The sequence below is a fragment of the Oncorhynchus kisutch genome, linkage group LG4 (assembly GCF_002021735.2).
Source record: "Oncorhynchus kisutch isolate 150728-3 linkage group LG4, Okis_V2, whole genome shotgun sequence".
NCBI lineage: Eukaryota > Metazoa > Chordata > Actinopteri > Salmoniformes > Salmonidae > Oncorhynchus > Oncorhynchus kisutch.
The window spans coordinates 1,256,509-1,278,998 of record NC_034177.2 but is presented as its reverse complement, the minus strand read 5'-3'; the positions used below and the strand labels follow the sequence as shown (position 1 = coordinate 1,278,998).

At 43.5% G+C, this 22,490-nt stretch overlaps 1 protein-coding gene across 2 annotated transcripts in view; it reads left to right on the top strand.

The window, feature by feature from the left end:
- The first annotated feature begins 5,831 nt into the window (after positions 1-5,831).
- The window catches only part of rp2 (RP2 activator of ARL3 GTPase), a 29,737-nt gene continuing 13,078 nt past the window's right edge, over positions 5,832-22,490 (top strand). The window contains exons 1-2 of one of the 2 annotated variants that reach the window (XM_031822261.1): positions 5,832-6,191; positions 11,284-11,952. In XM_031822261.1, the coding sequence (XP_031678121.1) occupies positions 6,024-6,191; positions 11,284-11,952 (837 nt within the window). In that variant the 5' untranslated portion in view covers positions 5,832-6,023. Of the gene's footprint in view, positions 6,192-6,999; positions 7,378-11,283; positions 11,953-22,490 lie in introns of those variants that run through there. The other variant, XM_031822262.1, reaches the window with a different exon arrangement.

The following is a 22,490-nucleotide window of genomic DNA, read 5'->3' as shown; positions in this document are numbered from 1 at the left end:
TAAAACATGGTTGATGACTAGATGACTAGTAAAACATGGTTGATGACTAGTAAAACATGGTTGATGACTAGATGACTAGTAAAACACAGTTGATGACTAGTAAAACTTGGTGGATGACTAGATGACTAGTAAAACACAGTTGATGACTAGTAAAACATGGTTGATGACTAGATGACTACCAAAACATGGTTGATGACTAGATGACTAGCAAAACATGGTGGATGACTAGATGACTAGTAAAACACAGTTGATGACTAGTAAAACATGGTTGATGACTAGATGACTAGTTAAACATGGTTAATGACTAGTAAAACATGGTTGATGACTAGATGACTAGTAAAACATGGTTGATGACTAGATGACTAGTTAAACATGGTTGATGACTAGATGACTAGTAAAACATGGTTGATGACTAGTAAAACATGGTTGATGACTAGATGACTAGTAAAACATGGTTGATGACTAGTAAAACATGGTTGATGACTAGTAAAACATGGTTGATGACTAGATGACTAGTAAAACATGGTGGATGACTAGATGACTAGTAAAACATGGTGGATGACTAGTAAAACATGGTTGATGACTAGATGACTAGCAAAACATGGTGGATGACTAGATGACTAGTAAAACACAGTTGATGACTAGTAAAACATGGTTGATGACTAGATGACTAGTAAAACATGGTTGATGACTAGTAAAACATGGTTGATGACTAGTAAAACATGGTTGATGACTAGATGACTAGTAAAACATGGTGGATGACTAGATGACTAGTAAAACATGGTTGATGACTAGTAAAACATGGTTGATGACTAGATGACTAGTAAACATGGTTGATGACTAGTAAAACATGGTTGATGACTAGATGACTAGCAAAACATGGTGGATGACTAGATGACTAGTAAAACACAGTTGATGACTAGTAAAACATGGTTGATGACTAGATGACTAGCAAAACATGGTTGATGACTAGATGACTAGCAAAACATGGTTGATGACTAGATGACTAGTAAAACATGGTTAATGACTAGATGACTAGTAAAACATGGTTGATGACTAGATGACTAACAAAACATGGTTGATTACTGCCAAAACATTTTTACTAGTCATCAACCCACATTTTTCTTCATTCACAACATCTCGTAATTTCATAAATACGAGCATACGACTGGAAAAAAAACATTTGAAAGCCCCACCAACTGGTACTAGTGGGGAACTCTTGCCTGGCTACCCATCCACATGTTTGCTTCCTCCTCGACAACTTCTCAAATGCGTTCAACCCGTTCTGATTGGTTCCAGAAACTGATGGGGTGGACCAGAGCTGGCCTACACGAATCATGAATCAGGTAATTTTGAAGTCAGCAAAAACTACTTCTAGGATGGTAGGTCCAGACTGGCGTGTGGCGCGATCGATAGAGCAGCATAATTAAATTCAGGATGAGTTGTCAGGAAACCTGTCAGGCAAGGGAAGCTCTATTGGTTCTTTCACGACAACTGGGAACTCTGAATAAAACTGAGGTAAAATCATGAATTTACTGATCTTCAGGTCGGTAAGTCGGAGCTCTAGGATGACACCGCCGAGTTTCCGACTTGGAATTCCTAGTTACTGTTACAGTTCAAAACCATTCTTCCCAGTCGGAGATAGTTTTTCTTCGAGTTCCCAGTTGTCTTGAACGAGGCATATCATCCTGTGTTTCCTACTTGACTTGCACCTTTCTGACGTCATTTGTCAACAACAACAAAAAACAGCAAGTATGGCAGCATCTTCAGCAGTTGTTGTTTATGGAAAGAACAAAATACAAATTGATCAAAATTGATTCTGTTCATCTTCCTTTTGATTTAGAAAGTGAAAGCAGCTCTAGCAGCTCTCTACTTTTTATGGGCAAAAAAGAGCAAAACATTCACAAGCCTTCTAATGACCTCCATGTTTTATGTTTTTTCCAAGTTCAAAATGGTAATGTACTCAACTCATATTTACAACTTCACAACTGGTAATTACCACTTTCCCATTTGGTTATGAACACAGCTTAGAGCAGAGAAACCCTGAACTGTAGTTCAACGTTTTAAAGGAACACTGCACCTTTCTGAGGACACACTACAGCTAAAGTTGTAGAGCCCCCTTGGATGAAAATCAAAATCCCCATGGTTCATTTGGGTTTAATAGGGAGAAGAATAAATAAACTCATACTCATCAATTTAATCCAGACATATTTTCACGAGACTTCACTATTGTTTTATAGTTTATCAAACTGCCTAATCCTAGTGCTGCGGTTTGACAGTTCCACCACGTCACAAAACAGGAAATTTAGATTTCCTTTTGTCATTTCTTCTTAAAGGATGTTTTCCTTTAGAAAATGACAACTCATCAGATTTAGGGCTGAATAAGCAGTAGGTAGCTGGAACAAAGTTTCCAGTCCAATGAGTGTATGCCTCAGTTAAGTTTACTGTAGTTAAATTTACTGTAGTTCTGTGTGTTCTTTTAAGTAAGTGGTGTCATTGCTGTATTGTATCTTGTTTTTTCATTTTCTGGTCTGGATGTTACCTAATATAATGTACCTATCAGTGGTGTAATCAGTTGTGTACAGTACTTAAGTAAAAGTACTACTTAAGTAGTTTTTGGGTATCTCTACTTTACTTTACTATTTATATGTTTGGCTACTTTTACTTCACTTACATTAAATAATAAAAAGAAAATAATGTACTTTTTACTCCATACATTTTCTCTGACACCCAAAATTACACGTTACATTTCGACAGGAAAATGGTCCAATTCACTTATCAAGAGAACATCCCTGGTCACTAATCTGGTAGCCTCTGCCATGGTAAGGCCTCTGTTTACCACATGGCCAATGACAATGGCCTGGACTTCATTAGACAAAACAGTTCCCTGCAATCTGCCTCCCTCCCTCTGGTGTAGGGCAGCTGCCTCTAAGGTACAGGGTTGATTAACCGGGTGGAAGCCGCCTAGAGATGGCTATTTAACAGTCTGATGGCCTTGAGATAGAAGCTGTTTTTCAGTCTCTCGGTCCATGCGTTGATGCATCTGTACTGACCTCGCCTTCTGGATGATAGCGAGGTGAACAGGCTGTGGCTCGGGTGGTTGTTGTCCTTGATGATCTTTTTGGCCTTCCAGTGACATCGGGTCATGTAGGTGTCCTGGAGGGAAGGCAGTGTGCCCCCGGTGATGCGTTGAACAGTCCGCACCACCCTCTGGAGAGCCCTGCGATTTCAGGCGGTGCAGCCCGACAGGATGCTGTCAATGGTGCATCTGTAAAAGCTTGTCTTTGGGGCCAAGACAAATTTCTTCAGCCTATTGAGGTTGAAGAGGCGCTATTGCGCCTTCACCACACTGTGTGGGTGGACCATTTCAGATTGTCAGTGATGTGTACGCCAAGGAACTTGAAGCTTTCCACCTTCTCCACTGCTGTCCCTTCGATATGGATAGGGGCGTGCTCCCTCTGCTGTTTCCTGAAGTCCACGATCACCTCCTTCGTTTTGTTGATGTTGAGGGAGGTTTCTTTCCAGGCACCACTTCGCCAGGGCCATCACCCCCTCCCTGTAGGGTGTCTTGTCATTGTTGGTAGTTTATGCCCATTACTGTTGTGTCGTCTGCAAACTTAATGATTGAGTTGGAGGCCTACATGGCCACGCAGTCATGGGTGAACAGGGAGTACAGGAGGGGGCTGAGCACACACCCTTGTGGGGCCCCAGTGTTGAGGATCAGCGAAGTGGAGGTGTTGTTTCCTTCCTTCACCACCTGGGGGCGACCCGTCAGGAAGTCCAGGACCCAGTTGCACAGGGCGGGGTTCAGACCCAGGGAGTCAAGCTTAATGATGAGCTTGGAGGGTACTATGGTGTTGAATGCTGAGCTATAGTCAATGAACAGCACTCTTACATAGGTATTCCTCTTGTCCAGATGGGACAGAGCAGTGAGCAGGGTGATGGCGATTGCATCGTCTGTGGATCTTTTGGGGCGGTAAGCAAATTGGAGTGGGTGTCAGGTAAGGTGGAGGTGATATGAACCTTAAATAGCCTCTCAAAGCACTTCATGATGACAGAAGTGAGTCATTTAGTTCAGTTGCCTTCGCTTTTTTGGAAACAGGGACAATGGTGGACATTTTGAAGCAAGCGTGGACAACAGACTGGGAGAGATTGAATATACGGTGACCAATTGTGGTTCCCACCATGTGAAATCAATTATCAATAACGAGTAGTCATTATGTATGGTTATCATGTATCATACAGTACATGTCATTTAAATGTTTATACTTTACAAACACACACTTTATTTCTCTAGTTCTCAAAATCCATATATAGTAGAATTGTTTTATTTTTTTATCTATAGGTTTACCAAATGGTTAAGTGATTAACCATTAAGCACAGTTGGATTAAGTGATGGTCAAATGTATTCAAACAAATGAGAAGAGAATCATATGAAAAGCCTTGTGAGCATTGCACTGTGAAAGGCAATGACTTTATATGAAAGGTATTGCTAGATGAAACACTCATTAGATTTGGTGAGAAAGTTACTGTGTGATTTTGTGTGTTGTACATAGTCAATTGAAAATGTGCTTTCAGTTTTTGATGATCAGGTGACATTTTACCACATACTTGTGAAGAATAGTACCAAAGCGATAAAAAATAACTAAATGTGGTCATATTCAGAACATGTGGTAGCCTGTACAGACACAGTACAGCAGGAGGTGTCAGAAACATGCTGCAACCCTGTTTGTTCTCTTGTAAATGTCAAACAGGCCTCCATAACAAATGATCATGTGAAATGTTCAGATAGACAGAATAGCCTAGTTGTTTGTGACCAGAGCATGAATTAACGTTTGTTTTATCGTGATGATAAGAGGTTATACACCTTAGTTCAGAAGCAGCAGCACGTCCCGTTGTGTTACAGTGAGTGTGTATACATAGGCCGCAGCCTATAATTAGAATGGACAAGTAGCTTAAGTAGTTAGCTAATAAGCATGTTTTGTTTGACGCATAAATAAAGTTAAAGCACAACTGATCCACCCATGGATAGTACGTCGGGAAAGAGTTTAACAGACTGCATTGCATGATGCATCATCACGTGTCAAAATCCGACATTACAACAAACAAACAGAAACGTAAAATGGTATTAAAAATGTTTTACTTCATAGAATGTACGATATCTGGACGAATGTTTATTTTTATTACCAATGATTTATATACATCTGACGGAGTTCTATTAACCTGAGCCGCGGTGTACGGGTCTATGGCCCGGTGACGTGAACGGAAAAAAAGCATTCTTCTCATGTCGAACAATAATCTGCGCCACTCAGTCATGTTGTCAACAGGGCAGCATGGTGCATCGTCCAGAAACATACACTTTATATTTGATATAACATATACGTTAGAATGTTTGAACTAGTTTTAATTTGAGGCAGATTAAACGTAATTATCCAAAACAATCACTTTTGCATGTGAAAACACCATTTTGGTCATTACTCCACGTGCTTAATCTAGCCTAGACTACGAGACATTTGTTTTGAGATTATTTCGTTTTGGGGTTTGAACCGTCACCTTGCTCGTGCCCGGGAGGCAGCCGGTTCCAAAAGGAATGCAATCACCTTTCACCGATTTAACCCCTCTCACCGGCGGTAAACCGGGCCAGATAATCGAAACCCCTCACTGTTTACCACACTGCATAATGAGCGCTGCTAAAACAACGCCCAACTCCCAAAAAGCAGAACACTGATTTGATTGGCTGACATTGTCCACGTTGCCCCCTCCCAGACTGTTGTTGTACTGTGATTCGCTGTTACTAAGTAACGGATTGCAAAGTATTGATTGGCTGTTGAACTGTGTAAGGAAAAGGGAAGCTCAAACGAAAGACATGTTTACGAGTACGTGATAAGAAGCCAGAAACCGAGGAGGCAAGAAGACCGAAATACCTGTACATGTTATACAAAGTAGGCGATAAATCTTCTGGGGACAGACTCTTATCATATTTTCCTATACACGTTTGATTGGTTTATTGTTAAAAGGACAAAATGGGTTGCTGGTTCTCCAAAAAATCCAAGAGAAAATCACCCGAAAAGGAACCTACTCCGAAAACGGTGGAAGATAAGGCGAACAGCAGCAACGCCAACAACATTGACCTCTGCAGCAATACAACAGAGGACCCACCTAAACAATACAGCTGGGACAAACGTGAAAAGGTATGGAGATGATGCATGCATGGCCAGGGAGACTAGCGGCGAGGATGCATGTATGACCAGGGGGGATCGCTGAGGATGCATGTATGACCAGGGGGGATCGCTGAGGATGCATGTATGACCAGGGGGGATCGCTGAGGATGCATGCATGGCCAGGGAGACTAGCAGCGAGGATGCATGTATGACCAGGGGGGATCGCTGAGGATGCATGTATGACCAGGGGGGATCGCTGAGGATGCATGCATGGCCAGGGAGACTAGCAGCGAGGATGCATGTATGACCAGGGGGGATCGCTGAGGATGCATGTATGACCAGGGGTGATCGCTGAGGATGCATGTATGACCAGGGGGGATCGCTGAGGATGCATGTATGACCAGGGGGGATCGCTGAGGATGCATGTATGGCCAGGGGGGATCGCTGAGGATGCATGTATGGCCAGGGGTGATCGCTGAGGATGCATGTATGGTTAGGGATAGAACGAGTCAAAATTCACCCAAGGCTGAAAAACGGCCAAAAAACGTTGGTTGAGAACGAACACTAGCGCCAGGCAATAGCAAATGAATTAAAACGAACCTTCGCTGGGTCTCTTCTGACTGGAATGATCCTTAGAATTCCATTTCCCTAAATGGCACCAAACAAATTATACCTTTTTTATTTGACCACTACAGTCTGTTCATAGGAAGAAACTGAAAAATAACAACTCGTGTAGAAAGTAAACATCCGCACCTCGATGGTGCCAAGTGTGCTTATGTCTGTATAATGTCTGTTATGTCTGTATAAGAGGAAGTCGGAAATAAATTGTAACTTGACTATTTCTGGTCTAGCGATCGATGAAAGCAGAGTACGCTGTTTACTCAACCTTGTGTCATTAGAAAGAGATGATTATCCTGATTATAATGGTGACTTTAAAAAATATATATAAACATTGCGAAATATACCAGCATGCCTCTCTATAAGAAAACAAGGGGGAGCTCAGCGTTCCAAGGGAAACAAGTATTTCGGGGCTAGCGTTTGATGACAACGGAGTACGCTGCCCAGCATTACACAATTAGAAAGAGGAGCTTCATGATTAAAATGGTGTCCGACTTGTAAAATTCAAATATACACACTGCGAGATATTATGTAAAAACAAACATACCTATCTATATTTCCCCTACTGGAGGAAACAATGGGATGACCTCAGAGTTCCGTAAGTTTTTTTTGTTTTGACGTTTTAGCCACCAGAAATTGGTAAACTCATTAGAAATAAGTTTATCCTGATTTAAAATGGTGTAGAACTTAAAACCATTAAAATAAATATATTTTGAGATATTTGGTGAAATAGACAGACATGTCCCTATTTTCCCAAAAAGTTCCAAGAGCAGTCTTTTATTTTACCAGCTTGCCATTTATCTACTACTGTTTGCCTTTTTGTGTTCGCCTTTTTGTGTTTTGTAATGTAGCGATTAAGAGCGTTGGGCAGTAACCGAAAGGTGGCTGGTTCGAATCCACGAACCGACTAGGTAAAAAATTGTATGTACCCTTGAGCAAGGCACTTACCCAGGGTCGCACTTGAAAAGAGCTTCTGCTCAATGACCCTAAGGCAGCCTTTCTTAATGCATGGGTCGCGATGTGTCAGAGTAAATGTATGAATATTTCATAATTTACTGGAATTGATTTGGCCAACTGCGTCTGCGCACTCTGCTTAGCAGCGGTCTCTGCTCAGTTTGGCAGCTGCGGTAGAGGGAGATGCCCTTGTGCTTCGCGGTTTACCGGATCATTTTCCTGCAGTTTTGTTGTAGATCACTCCGCGACACACGACGCAGCGCTGTCGTTCAGCAGCAGATGATGATGATGTGCTGTCGTTCAGCAGCAGATGATGATGTGCTGTCGTTCAGCAGATGATGATGTGTGGTCGTTCAGCTGCAGATGATGTGCTGTCGTTCAGCAGCAGATGATGTGCTGTCGTTCAGCAGCAGATGATGTGCTGTCGTTCAGCTGCAGATGATGATGATGGTGTGCTGTCGTTCAGCAGATGAAGTGCTGTCGTTCAGCTGATGATGATGATGATAATGATGTGCTGTCGTGCAGCAGCAGATGATGTGCTGTCGTTCAGCAGCAGATGATGATGATGTGCTGTCGTTCAGCAGCAGATGATGATGATGTGCTGTCGTTCAGCAGCAGATGATGTGCTGTCGTTCAGCAGCAGATGATGTGCTGTCGTTCAGCTGCAGATGATGATGATGATGGTGTGCTGTCGTTCAGCAGATGAAGTGCTGTCGTTCAGCTGATGATGATGATGATAATGATGTGCTGTCGTGCAGCAGCAGATGATGATAATGATGTGCTGTCATGCAGCAGCAGATGATGTGCTGTCGTTCAGCAGCAGATGATGGTGTGCTGTCGTTCAGCAGCAGATGATGGTGTGCTGTCGTTCAGCAGCAGATGATGATGTGCTGTCGTTCAGCAGCAGATGATGATGTGCTGTCGTTCAGCAGCAGCAGATGATGATGATGTGCTTTCGTTCAGCAGATGATGATGATGTGCTGTCGTTCAGCAGATGATGATGATGTGCTGTCGTTCAGCAGCAGATGATGTGCTGTCGTTCAGCAGCAGATGATGTGCTGTCGTTCAGCAGCAGATGATGTGCTGTCATTCAGCAGATGATGATGATGTGCTGTCGTTCAGCAGATGATGATGATGTGCTGTCGTTCAGCAGCAGATGATGTGCTGTCGTTCAGCAGCAGATGATGTGCTGTCGTTCAGCAGCAGATGATGTGCTGTCATTCAGCAGCAGATGATGTGCTGTCGTTCAGCAGCAGATGATGATGGTGTGCTGTCGTTCAGCAGCAGATGATGATGTGCTGTCGTTCAGCAGATGATGATGATGATGTGCTGTCGTTCAGCAGCAGATGATGTGCTGTCAGCCACTGACTTATCATTCCCACTCGCAATCACTCACCGCTGTCACCAACTGGACTCATGCTAGCTACAAGTTCTGACTGAGCTCAATTGTCATGAAACACAAATACAGTGATGAGTTTCTCTCTTTTTAATACCAACTTTGAGAAGTAAGAAGGAGCGCCCACAATGTGTTTTGTGTGGAGAAGTGCTTAACGTTAGTAATGAGTCTCTCAAAAAGCGAACAAATGAATAAAACGCCACGTCCTGACCAAACACCCACAGCATGACGGTAAACCCAGGGAGGTCTTTCAGAACAGGGCAGAGTGCTTCCGACTGTGGAAAAGTAGGTCAACTAGCAAGACTTTTACGGATACAGGTATTATGTGTGTGTGTTTCTTTTCTCTCCTTCTCCCCTCCTCACAGGTGGCAATCATCATTCCCCAATCAGTCGCTAATCAGAAGACACACCTCCTGTTTCCATTACCCTATCACATTCCCTTGCCCTTGGTTTAAAAACCCTGACTGTTGTTTGCTCTAGAGCTCAATCTCTCTGTCAATGCCATCTGTCTGTAGATCTCTTGTCAATGCCATCTGTCTGTAGATCTCTTGTCAATGCCATCTGTCTGTAGATCTCTTGTCAATGCCATCTGTCTGTAGATCTCTTTCAATGCCATCTGTCTGTAGATCTCTTTGTCAATGCCATCTGTCTGTAGATCTTTGTCAATGCCATCTGTCTGTAGATCTCTTTGTCAATGCCATCTGTCTGTAGATCTCTTTGTCAAAGCCATCTGTCTGTAGATCTCTTATTTGGTTTTTGGCATCTACATGTCACTTTGTCCCCACCTGTGAGTATTGGTTTTGTTATGGTGTTTGTTTGACGGTGGGAAGAGGGGGTACCAAGATAAGTTGCCCATGGGCATACTGGGCGGACCACCCACTGTATTTTTGGTTAGTTAGTTAGCTGTTGGTGAAGTAGGCTAGTCTAGCTTAGGGGTATTTTTGGTTAGTTAGTTAGCTGTTGGTGAAGTAGGCTAGTCTAGCTTAGGGGTATTTTTGGTTAGTTAGTTAGCTGTTGAAGTAGGCTAGTCTAGCTTAGGGTTGTTTTTGGATACTTATTATTTATTTCTTTGGGTCCAGCTCAGCCCCTTTTCCTGCTCCCCCCATTACCGTGTGTTTATTAATAAACCCTGAGTGTTTAACGGTAATTTAGTTGGGTTAGTTTCGTTGAGAAAGCAGTAGCTGTTCTGATCCAGTTAGGCATCACATACAGTCCCCGACGGCAGGGTTCTCAAGTACAGAAACGGTGTCATTGCTGAGTATGACCTCAGTGTTAAACTGTCAAACTGAGCCCAGAATAGACCTGCTTGTTGAGAACTTGAACCAGCCACAGACCTCTCATTAGGTTTGTGTGTGATATGATCAATCTGTTTATTCCAGTTCAGAATAAAACATATGTATTTTAACAGCAACATTTCCAACCTAGACTTTATTTTAACAATAATTTATACATTAGGATATGCAGGAGGCCTGATCATTTCTCATCTGTAATGTTACTTAGTGTTGCACCATCATAAAGCCTTTGTTCTGTTATTCATCTGTGTGATGTGATCAATCTGTTTATTCTAGTTCAGAATGAAACATGATTTATTGTATTTTAACAGCAACATTTCCAACCTAGACAGATATGTAATTGTGTTTTTAATGGGGGGAAATGAACATGAATATATATTTATATGAATATTTCATGTTTTTGTCTATATTGCATTTGTTTTAGGCATAAGGGTAATGAAATGTACCGATATTTACGTATGGTTTCATCTTTTCCTGAGCTTGGGTCCCAGGAAAACACATTTCTCTTTTGGGTCCCGGGCTGAAAAAGTTTAAGAACCACTGCCCTAAGGAACTAATGTCTGTCTCTATGCAGATTGACCCAAAGGAACTAATGTCTGTCTCTATGCAGATTGACCCTAAGGAACTAATGTCTGTCTCTATGCAGATTGACCCAAAGGAACTAATGTCTGTCTCTATGCAGATTGACCCTAAGGAACTAATGTCTGTCTCTATGCAGATTGACCCTACGGAACTAATGTCTGTCTCTATGCAGATTGACCCTAAGGAACTAATGTCTGTCTCTATGCAGATTGACCCTAAGGAACTAATGTCTGTCTCTGTGCAGGTTGACCCTAAGGAACTAATGTCTGTCTCTGTGCAGGTTGACCCGAAGGACTTCATGCTAACGGGGCTGAAGGATGCCACGGTGGGCCGTCTGCCAGGCAAGCTGAACGGACAGCAGTTTGTCATCCAGGACTGTGACAACTGTAAGATCTTCGTGTTGGACCACTCCGCCACCATCACCATCGACGACTGCACTAACTGCTGCATCGTTATGGGGCCAGTGAAGGGCAGTGTGTTCTTCAGGGACTGTAAGGACATCAAGTGTGTGGTGGCCTGCCAGCAGTTCAGGACCAGGGACTGTCAGAAGATGGAGGTGTTCCTGTGTTGCGCCACTCAGCCCATCATCGAGGCGTCCACGGGGATGAAGTTCGGCTGCTTCCAGTACTACTACCCCGAGCTGGCCTTCCACTTCAAGGACGCAGGCCTCAGCATCTTCAACAACAACTGGAGCAACGTCCATGACTTCACGCCCGTCTCAGGGGAGACCAACTGGAGCCTGCTGCCTGAGGACACTGTGGTGTTGGACCATGTTCCAGCCCCTGACCTGGAGTCAGAGTTTAAATCAGTCCGGATCTCAGCTGAGGCATCCCGCAGCATCGTGCCCATGACCAAAGGAGGCAGACGCAAGGAGAGTGACGAGTCCTGTCTGTTTGTGTTCTTCTCTGGGGACTACACCACTGCTAACGCCCGGAAACTCATTGATGAGGTGAGCAGGTAGAGGAGGGTGAGGAGGATAAGAGAGTGTGTTCAATGACTTAAAGTAATACAAAAAATGAGGGAAGGTTAGACACTTTGTCATGCAGTTAAAGGTCTCCTTCCCTTACTGCAATGGCTCTATTTTTGGCCTTTCCATTAAGGTCATTCTCTACTGGTCATCCTCCAGATGAGGAAGTGACTCAAGGTCCTTCTGGTGTTGGTGGGTCATCATTGTTTACCAGTCTGTTGGTGGGTCATCATTGTTTACTAGTCTGTTGGTGGGTCATCATTGTTTACTAGTCTGTTGGTGGGTCATCATTGTTTACCAGTCTGTTGGTGGGTCATCATTGTTTACCAGTCTGTTGGTGGGTCATCATTGTTTACCAGTCTGTTGGTGGGTCATCATTGTTTACCAGTCTGTTGGTGGGTCATCATTGTTTACTAGTCTGTCGGTGGGTCATCATTGTTTACTAGTCTGTTGGTGTTGGTGGGTCATCATTGTTTACTAGTCTGTTGGTGGGTCATCATTGTCTACTAGTCTGTTGGTGGGTCATCATTGTTTACCAGTCTGTTGGTGGGTCATCATTGTTTACTAGTCTGTCGGTGGGTCATCATTGTTTACTTGTCTGTTGGTGGGTCATCATTGTTTACTTGTCTGTTGGTGTTGGGGGGTCATCATTGTTTACTAGTCTGTTGGTGGGTCATCATTGTCTACTAGTCTGTTGGTGTTGGTGGGTCATCATTGTCTACTAGTCTGTTGGTGTTGGTGGGTCATCATTGTTTACTAGTCTGTTGGTGTTGGTGGGTCGTCATTGTTTACTAGTCTGTTGGTGTTGGGGGGTCATCATTGTTTACTAGTCTGTTGGTGGGTCATCATTGTTTACCAGTCTGTTGGTGGGTCATCATTGTTTACCAGTCAGTTGGTGGGTCATCATTGTCTACTAGTCTGTTGGTGGGTCATCATTGTCTACTAGTCTGTTGGTGTTGGTGGGTCGTTATAGTTTACTAGTCTGTTGGTGTTGGGGGGGTCATCATTGTTTACTAGTCTGTTGGTGTTGGTGGGTCATCATTGTTTACTAGTCTGTTGGTGGGTCATCATTGTTTACTAGTCTGTTGGTGGGTCATCATTGTCTACTAGTCTGTTGGTGGGTCATCATTGTCTACTAGTCTGTTGGTGTTGGTGGGTCATCATTGTTTACTAGTCTGTTGGTGTTGGTGGGTCGTCATTGTTTACTAGTCTGTTGGTGTTGGTGGGTCGTCATTGTTTACTAGTCTGTTGGTGGGTCATCATTGTTTACCAGTCTGTTGGTGGGTCGTCATTGTTTACCAGTCTGTTGGTGGGTCATCATTGTTTACCAGTCTGTTGGTGGGTCATCATTGTTTACTAGTCTGTTGGTGTTGGTGGGTCGTCATTGTTTACTAGTCTGTTGGTGGGTCATCATTGTTTACCAGTCTGTTGGTGGGTCATCATTGTTTACCAGTCTGTTGGTGGGTCATCATTGTTTACCAGTCTGTTGGTGGGTCATCATTGTTTACTAGTCTGTTGGTGCTGGTGGGTCGTCATTGTTTACCAGTCTGTTGGTGGGTCATCATTGTTTACTAGTCTGTTGGTGGGTCATCATTGTTTACTAGTCTGTTGGTGGGTCATCATTGTTTACTAGTCTGTTGGTGGGTCATCATTGTTTACTAGTCTGTTGGTGGGTCATCATTGTTTACTAGTCTGTTGGTGGGTCATCATTGTTTACCAGTCTGTTGGTGTTGGTGGGTCATCATTGTTTACCAGTCTGTTGGTGGGTCATCATTGTTTACCAGTCTGTTGGTGGGTCGTCATTGTTTACCAGTCTGTTGGTGGGTCATCATTGTCTACTAGTCTGTTGGTGGGTCATCATTGTCTACTAGTCTGTTAGTGGGTCATCATTGTTTACTAGTCTGTTGGTGGGTCATCATTGTTTACCAGTCTGTTGGTGGGTCATCATTGTCTACTAGTCTGTTGGTGGGTCATCATTGTTTACTAGTCTGTTAGTGGGTCATCATTGTTTACTTGTCTGTTGGTGGGTCATCATTGTTTACTTGTCTGTTGGTGTTGGGGGGTCATCATTGTTTACTAGTCTGTTGGTGGGTCATCATTGTCTACTAGTCTGTTGGTGTTGGTGGGTCATCATTGTTTACTAGTCTGTTGGTGTTGGTGGGTCGTCATTGTTTACTAGTCTGTTGGTGTTGGGGGGGTCATCATTGTTTACTAGTCTGTTGGTGGGTAATCATTGTTTACCAGTCTGTTGGTGGGTAATCATTGTTTACCAGTCTGTTGGTGGGTCATCATTGTTTACTAGTCTGTTGGTGTTGGTGGGTCGTCATTGTTTACCAGTCTGTTGGTGGGTCATCATTGTCTACTAGTCTGTTGGTGGGTCATCATTGTCTACTAGTCTGTTAGTGGGTCATCATTGTTTACTAGTCTGTTGGTGGGTCATCATTGTTTACCAGTCTGTTGGTGGGTCATCATTGTCTACTAGTCTGTTGGTGGGTCATCATTGTTTACTAGTCTGTTAGTGGGTCATCATTGTTTACTTGTCTGTTGGTGGGTCATCATTGTTTACTTGTCTGTTGGTGTTGGGGGGTCATCATTGTTTACTAGTCTGTTGGTGGGTCATCATTGTCTACTAGTCTGTTGGTGTTGGTGGGTCATCATTGTTTACTAGTCTGTTGGTGTTGGTGGGTCGTCATTGTTTACTAGTCTGTTGGTGTTGGGGGGTCATCATTGTTTACTAGTCTGTTGGTGGGTAATCATTGTTTACCAGTCTGTTGGTGGGTAATCATTGTTTACCAGTCTGTTGGTGGGTCGTCATTGTTTACTAGTCTGTTGGTGGGTCATCATTGTTTACCAGTCTGTTGGTGGGTCATCATTGTTTACCAGTCTGTTGGTGGGTCATCATTGTTTACTAGTCTGTTGGTGCTGGTGGGTCGTCATTGTTTACCAGTCTGTTGGTGGGTCATCATTGTTTACTAGTCTGTTGGTGGGTCATCATTGTTTACTAGTCTGTTGGTGGGTCATCATTGTTTACTAGTCTGTTGGTGGGTCATCATTGTTTACTAGTCTGTTGGTGGGTCATCATTGTTTACTAGTCTGTTGGTGGGTCATCATTGTTTACCAGTCTGTTGGTGTTGGTGGGTCATCATTGTTACCAGTCTGTTGGTGGGTCATCATTGTTTACCAGTCTGTTGGTGGGTCATCATTGTTTACTAGTCTGTTGGTGGGTCATCATTGTTTACTAGTCTGTTGGTGTTGGTGGGTCGTCATTGTTTACCAGTCTGTTGGTGGGTCATCATTGTCTACTAGTCTGTTGGTGGGTCATCATTGTCTACTAGTCTGTTAGTGGGTCATCATTGTTTACTAGTCTGTTGGTGGGTCATCATTGTTTACCAGTCTGTTGGTGGGTCATCATTGTCTACTAGTCTGTTGGTGGGTCATCATTGTTTACTAGTCTGTTAGTGGGTCATCAGTGTTTACTTGTCTGTTGGTGGGTCATCATTGTTTACTTGTCTGTTGGTGTTGGGGGGTCATCATTGTTTACTAGTCTGTTGGTGGGTCATCATTGTCTACTAGTCTGTTGGTGTTGGTGGGTCATCATTGTTTACTAGTCTGTTGGTGTTGGTGGGTCGTCATTGTTTACTAGTCTGTTGGTGTTGGGGGGTCATCATTGTTTACTAGTCTGTTGGTGGGTAATCATTGTTTACCAGTCTGTTGGTGGGTAATCATTGTTTACCAGTCTGTTGGTGGGTAATCATTGTTTACTAGTCTGTTGGTGGGTCATCATTGTTTACTAGTCTGTTGGTGGGTCATCATTGTTTACTAGTCTGTTGGTGGGTCATCATTGTTTACCAGTCTGTTGGTGGGTCATCATTGTTTACCAGTCTGTTGGTGGGTCATCATTGTTTACCAGTCAGTTGGTGGGTCATCATTGTCTACTAGTCTGTTGGTGGGTCATCATTGTCTACTAGTCTGTTGGTGGGTCGTCATAGTTTACTAGTCTGTTGGTGTTGGTGGGTCGTTATAGTTTACTAGTCTGTTGGTGTTGGGGGGGTCATCATTGTTTACTAGTCTGTTGGTGGGTCATCATTGTTTACTAGTCTGTTGGTGGGTCATCATTGTTTACTAGTCTGTTGGTGGGTCATCATTGTTTACTAGTCTGTTGGTGGGTCATCATTGTCTACTAGTCTGTTGGTGGGTCATCATTGTCTACTAGTCTGTTGGTGTTGGTGGGTCATCATTGTTTACTAGTCTGTTGGTGTTGGTGGGTCGTCATTGTTTACCAGTCTGTTGGTGTTGGTGGGTCATCATTGTTTACCAGTCTGTTGGTGGGTCATCATTGTTTACCAGTCTGTTGGTGGATCATCATTGTTTACTAGTCTGTTGGTGGGTCATCATTGTTTACCAGTCTGTTGGTGGGTCATCATTGTTTACTAGTCTGTTGGTGGGTCATCATTGTTTACCAGCCTGTTGGTGGGTCATCATTGTTTACTAGTCTGTTGGTGTTGGTGGGTCATCATTGTTTACCAGCCTGTTGGTGGGTCATCATTGTTTACTAGTCTGTTGGTGTTGGTGGGTCATCATTGTTTACCAGTCTGTTGGTGTTGGTGGGTCATCATTGTTTACTAGTCTGTTGGTGTTGGTGGGTCGTCATTGTTTACTAGTCTGTTGGTGTTGGTGGGTCGTCATTATTTACTAGTCTGTTGGTGTTGGGGGGGTCGTCATTGTTTACTAGTCTGTTGGTGGGTCATCATTGTTTACTAGTCTGTTGGTGGGTCATCATTGTTTACTAGTCTGTTGGTGGGTCATCATTGTTTACTATTCTGTTGGTGGGTCATCATTGTTTACCAGCCTGTTGGTGGGTCATCATTGTTTACTAGTCTGTTGGTGTTGGTGGGTCGTCATTGTTTACTAGTCTGTTGGTGTGTCATCATTGTTTACTAGTCTGTTGGTGTTGGGGGGGATCATCATTGTTCACCAGACTGTTGGTGTTGGTGGGTCATCATTGTTTACTAGTCTGTTGGTGTGTCATCTTTGTCTACTAGTCTGTTGGTGGGTCATCATTATCTACTAGTCTGTTGGTGGGTCATCATTGTCTACTAGTCTGTTGGTGGGTCATCATTGTCTACTAGTCTGTTGGTGGGTCATCATTGTCTACCAGTCTGTTGGTGGGTCATCATTGTTTACCAGTCTGTTGGTGTTGGTGGGTCATCATTGTTTACTAGTCTGTTGGTGTTGGTGGGTCGTCATTGTTTACTAGTCTGTTGGTGTTGGGGGGTCATCATTGTTTACTAGTCTGTTGGTGTGTCATCATTGTTTACCAGTCTGTTGGTGGGTCATCATTGTTTACCAGTCAGTTGGTGGGTCATCATTGTCTACTAGTCTGTTGGTGGGTCATCATTGTCTACTAGTCTGTTGGTGTTGGTGGGTCGTTATAGTTTACTAGTCTGTTGGTGTTGGGGGGGTCATCATTGTTTACTAGTCTGTTGGTGTTGGGGGGGGTCATCATTGTTTACTAGTCTGTTGGTGGGTCATCATTGTTTACTAGTCTGTTGGTGGGTCATCATTGTTTACTAGTCTGTTGGTGGGTCATCATTGTCTACTAGTCTGTTGGTGGGTCATCATTGTCTACTAGTCTGTTGGTGTTGGTGGGTCATCATTGTTTACTAGTCTGTTGGTGTTGGTGGGGTCGTCATTGTTTACTAGTCTGTTGGTGTTGGTGGGTCGTCATTGTTTACTAGTCTGTTGGTGGGTCATCATTGTTTACTAGTCTGTTGGTGGGTCATAATTGTTTACCAGTCTGTTGGTGGGTCGTCATTGTTTACTAGTCTGTTGGTGGGTCATCATTGTTTACCAGTCTGTTGGTGGGTCATCATTGTTTACCAGTCTGTTGGTGGGTCATCATTGTTTACTAGTCTGTTGGTGCTGGTGGGTCGTCATTGTTTACCAGTCTGTTGGTGGGTCATCATTGTTTACTAGTCTGTTGGTGGGTCATCATTGTTTACTAGTCTGTTGGTGGGTCATCATTGTTTACTAGTCTGTTGGTGGGTCATCATTGTTTACTAGTCTGTTGGTGGGTCATCATTGTTTACCAGTCTGTTGGTGTTGGTGGGTCATCATTGTTTACCAGTCTGTTGGTGGGTCATCATTGTTTACCAGTCTGTTGGTGGGTCGTCATTGTTTACCAGTCTGTTGGTGGGTCATCATTGTCTACTAGTCTGTTGGTGGGTCATCATTGTCTACTAGTCTGTTAGTGGGTCATCATTGTTTACTAGTCTGTTGGTGGGTCATCATTGTTTACCAGTCTGTTGGTGGGTCATCATTGTCTACTAGTCTGTTGGTGGGTCATCATTGTTTACTAGTCTGTTAGTGGGTCATCATTGTTTACTTGTCTGTTGGTGGGTCATCATTGTTTACTTGTCTGTTGGTGTTGGGGGGTCATCATTGTTTACTAGTCTGTTGGTGGGTCATCATTGTCTACTAGTCTGTTGGTGTTGGTGGGTCATCATTGTTTACTAGTCTGTTGGTGTTGGTGGGTCGTCATTGTTTACTAGTCTGTTGGTGTTGGGGGGTCATCATTGTTTACTAGTCTGTTGGTGGGTAATCATTGTTTACCAGTCTGTTGGTGGGTAATCATTGTTTACCAGTCTGTTGGTGGGTCATCATTGTTTACTAGTCTGTTGGTGTTGGTGGGTCGTCATTGTTTACCAGTCTGTTGGTGGGTCATCATTGTCTACTAGTCTGTTGGTGGGTCATCATTGTCTACTAGTCTGTTAGTGGGTCATCATTGTTTACTAGTCTGTTGGTGGGTCATCATTGTTTACCAGTCTGTTGGTGGGTCATCATTGTCTACTAGTCTGTTGGTGGGTCATCATTGTTTACTAGTCTGTTGGTGCTGGTGGGTCGTCATTGTTTACCAGTCTGTTGGTGGGTCATCATTGTTTACTAGTCTGTTGGTGGGTCATCATTGTTTACTAGTCTGTTGGTGGGTCATCATTGTTTACTAGTCTGTTGGTGGGTCATCATTGTTTACTAGTCTGTTGGTGGGTCATCATTGTTTACTAGTCTGTTGGTGGGTCATCATTGTTTACCAGTCTGTTGGTGTTGGTGGGTCATCATTGTTTACCAGTCTGTTGGTGGGTCATCATTGTTTACCAGTCTGTTGGTGGGTCATCATTGTTTACTAGTCTGTTGGTGGGTCATCATTGTTTACTAGTCTGTTGGTGTTGGTGGGTCGTCATTGTTTACCAGTCTGTTGGTGGGTCATCATTGTCTACTAGTCTGTTGGTGGGTCATCATTGTCTACTAGTCTGTTAGTGGGTCATCATTGTTTACTAGTCTGTTGGTGGGTCATCATTGTTTACCAGTCTGTTGGTGGGTCATCATTGTCTACTAGTCTGTTGGTGGGTCATCATTGTTTACTAGTCTGTTAGTGGGTCATCAGTGTTTACTTGTCTGTTGGTGGGTCATCATTGTTTACTTGTCTGTTGGTGTTGGGGGGTCATCATTGTTTACTAGTCTGTTGGTGGGTCATCATTGTCTACTAGTCTGTTGGTGTTGGTGGGTCATCATTGTTTACTAGTCTGTTGGTGTTGGTGGGTCGTCATTGTTTACTAGTCTGTTGGTGTTGGGGGGTCATCATTGTTTACTAGTCTGTTGGTGGGTAATCATTGTTTACCAGTCTGTTGGTGGGTAATCATTGTTTACCAGTCTGTTGGTGGGTCATCATTGTTTACTAGTCTGTTGGTGTTGGTGGGTCGTCATTGTTTACCAGTCTGTTGGTGGGTCATCATTGTCTACTAGTCTGTTGGTGGGTCATCATTGTCTACTAGTCTGTTAGTGGGTCATCATTGTTTACTAGTCTGTTGGTGGGTCATCATTGTTTACCAGTCTGTTGGTGGGTCATCATTGTCTACTAGTCTGTTGGTGGGTCATCATTGTTTACTAGTCTGTTGGTGCTGGTGGGTCGTCATTGTTTACCAGTCTGTTGGTGGGTCATCATTGTTTACTAGTCTGTTGGTGGGTCATCATTGTTTACTAGTCTGTTGGTGGGTCATCATTGTTTACTAGTCTGTTGGTGGGTCATCATTGTTTACTAGTCTGTTGGTGGGTCATCATTGTTTACTAGTCTGTTGGTGGGTCATCATTGTTTACCAGTCTGTTGGTGTTGGTGGGTCATCATTGTTTACCAGTCTGTTGGTGGGTCATCATTGTTTACCAGTCTGTTGGTGGGTCATCATTGTTTACTAGTCTGTTGGTGGGTCATCATTGTTTACTAGTCTGTTGGTGTTGGTGGGTCGTCATTGTTTACCAGTCTGTTGGTGGGTCATCATTGTCTACTAGTCTGTTGGTGGGTCATCATTGTCTACTAGTCTGTTAGTGGGTCATCATTGTTTACTAGTCTGTTGGTGGGTCATCATTGTTTACCAGTCTGTTGGTGGGTCATCATTGTCTACTAGTCTGTTGGTGGGTCATCATTGTTTACTAGTCTGTTAGTGGGTCATCAGTGTTTACTTGTCTGTTGGTGGGTCATCATTGTTTACTTGTCTGTTGGTGTTGGGGGGTCATCATTGTTTACTAGTCTGTTGGTGGGTCATCATTGTCTACTAGTCTGTTGGTGTTGGTGGGTCATCATTGTTTACTAGTCTGTTGGTGTTGGTGGGTCGTCATTGTTTACTAGTCTGTTGGTGTTGGGGGGTCATCATTGTTTACTAGTCTGTTGGTGGGTAATCATTGTTTACCAGTCTGTTGGTGGGTAATCATTGTTTACCAGTCTGTTGGTGGGTAATCATTGTTTACTAGTCTGTTGGTGGGTCATCATTGTTTACCAGTCTGTTGGTGGGTCATCATTGTTTACCAGTCTGTTGGTGGGTCATCATTGTTTACCAGTCAGTTGGTGGGTCATCATTGTCTACTAGTCTGTTGGTGGGTCATCATTGTCTACTAGTCTGTTGGTGGGTCGTCATAGTTTACTAGTCTGTTGGTGTTGGTGGGTCGTTATAGTTTACTAGTCTGTTGGTGTTGGGGGGGTCATCATTGTTTACTAGTCTGTTGGTGGGTCATCATTGTTTACTAGTCTGTTGGTGGGTCATCATTGTCTACTAGTCTGTTGGTGGGTCATCATTGTCTACTAGTCTGTTGGTGTTGGTGGGTCATCATTGTTTACTAGTCTGTTGGTGTTGGTGGGTCGTCATTGTTTACCAGTCTGTTGGTGTTGGTGGGTCATCATTGTTTACCAGTCTGTTGGTGGGTCATCATTGTTTACCAGTCTGTTGGTGGGTCATCATTGTTTACTAGTCTGTTGGTGGGTCATCATTGTTTACCAGTCTGTTGGTGGGTCATCATTGTTTACTAGTCTGTTGGTGGGTCATCATTGTCTACCAGCCTGTTGGTGGGTCATCATTGTTTACTAGTCTGTTGGTGTTGGTGGGTCATCATTGTTTACCAGCCTGTTGGTGGGTCATCATTGTTTACTAGTCTGTTGGTGTTGGTGGGTCATCATTGTTTACCAGTCTGTTGGTGTTGGTGGGTCATCATTGTTTACTAGTCTGTTGGTGTTGGTGGGTCGTCATTGTTTACTAGTCTGTTGGTGTTGGTGGGTCGTCATTATTTACTAGTCTGTTGGTGTTGGGGGGGGTCGTCATTGTTTACTAGTCTGTTGGTGGGTCATCATTGTTTACTAGTCTGTTGGTGGGTCATCATTGTTTACTATTCTGTTGGTGGGTCATCATTGTTTACCAGTCTGTTGGTGGGTCATCATTGTTTACCAGTCTGTTGGTGGGTCATCATTGTCTACTAGTCTGTTGGTGGGTCATCATTGTTTACTAGTCTGTTGGTGCTGGTGGGTCGTCATTGTTTACCAGTCTGTTGGTGGGTCATCATTGTTTACTAGTCTGTTGGTGGGTCATCATTGTTTACTAGTCTGTTGGTGGGTCATCATTGTTTACTAGTCTGTTGGTGGGTCATCATTGTTTACTAGTCTGTTGGTGGGTCATCATTGTTTACTAGTCTGTTGGTGGGTCATCATTGTTTACCAGTCTGTTGGTGTTGGTGGGTCATCATTGTTTACCAGTCTGTTGGTGGGTCATCATTGTTTACCAGTCTGTTGGTGGGTCATCATTGTTTACTAGTCTGTTGGTGGGTCATCATTGTTTACTAGTCTGTTGGTGTTGGTGGGTCGTCATTGTTTACCAGTCTGTTGGTGGGTCATCATTGTCTACTAGTCTGTTGGTGGGTCATCATTGTCTACTAGTCTGTTAGTGGGTCATCATTGTTTACTAGTCTGTTGGTGGGTCATCATTGTTTACCAGTCTGTTGGTGGGTCATCATTGTCTACTAGTCTGTTGGTGGGTCATCATTGTTTACTAGTCTGTTAGTGGGTCATCAGTGTTTACTTGTCTGTTGGTGGGTCATCATTGTTTACTTGTCTGTTGGTGTTGGGGGGTCATCATTGTTTACTAGTCTGTTGGTGGGTCATCATTGTCTACTAGTCTGTTGGTGTTGGTGGGTCATCATTGTTTACT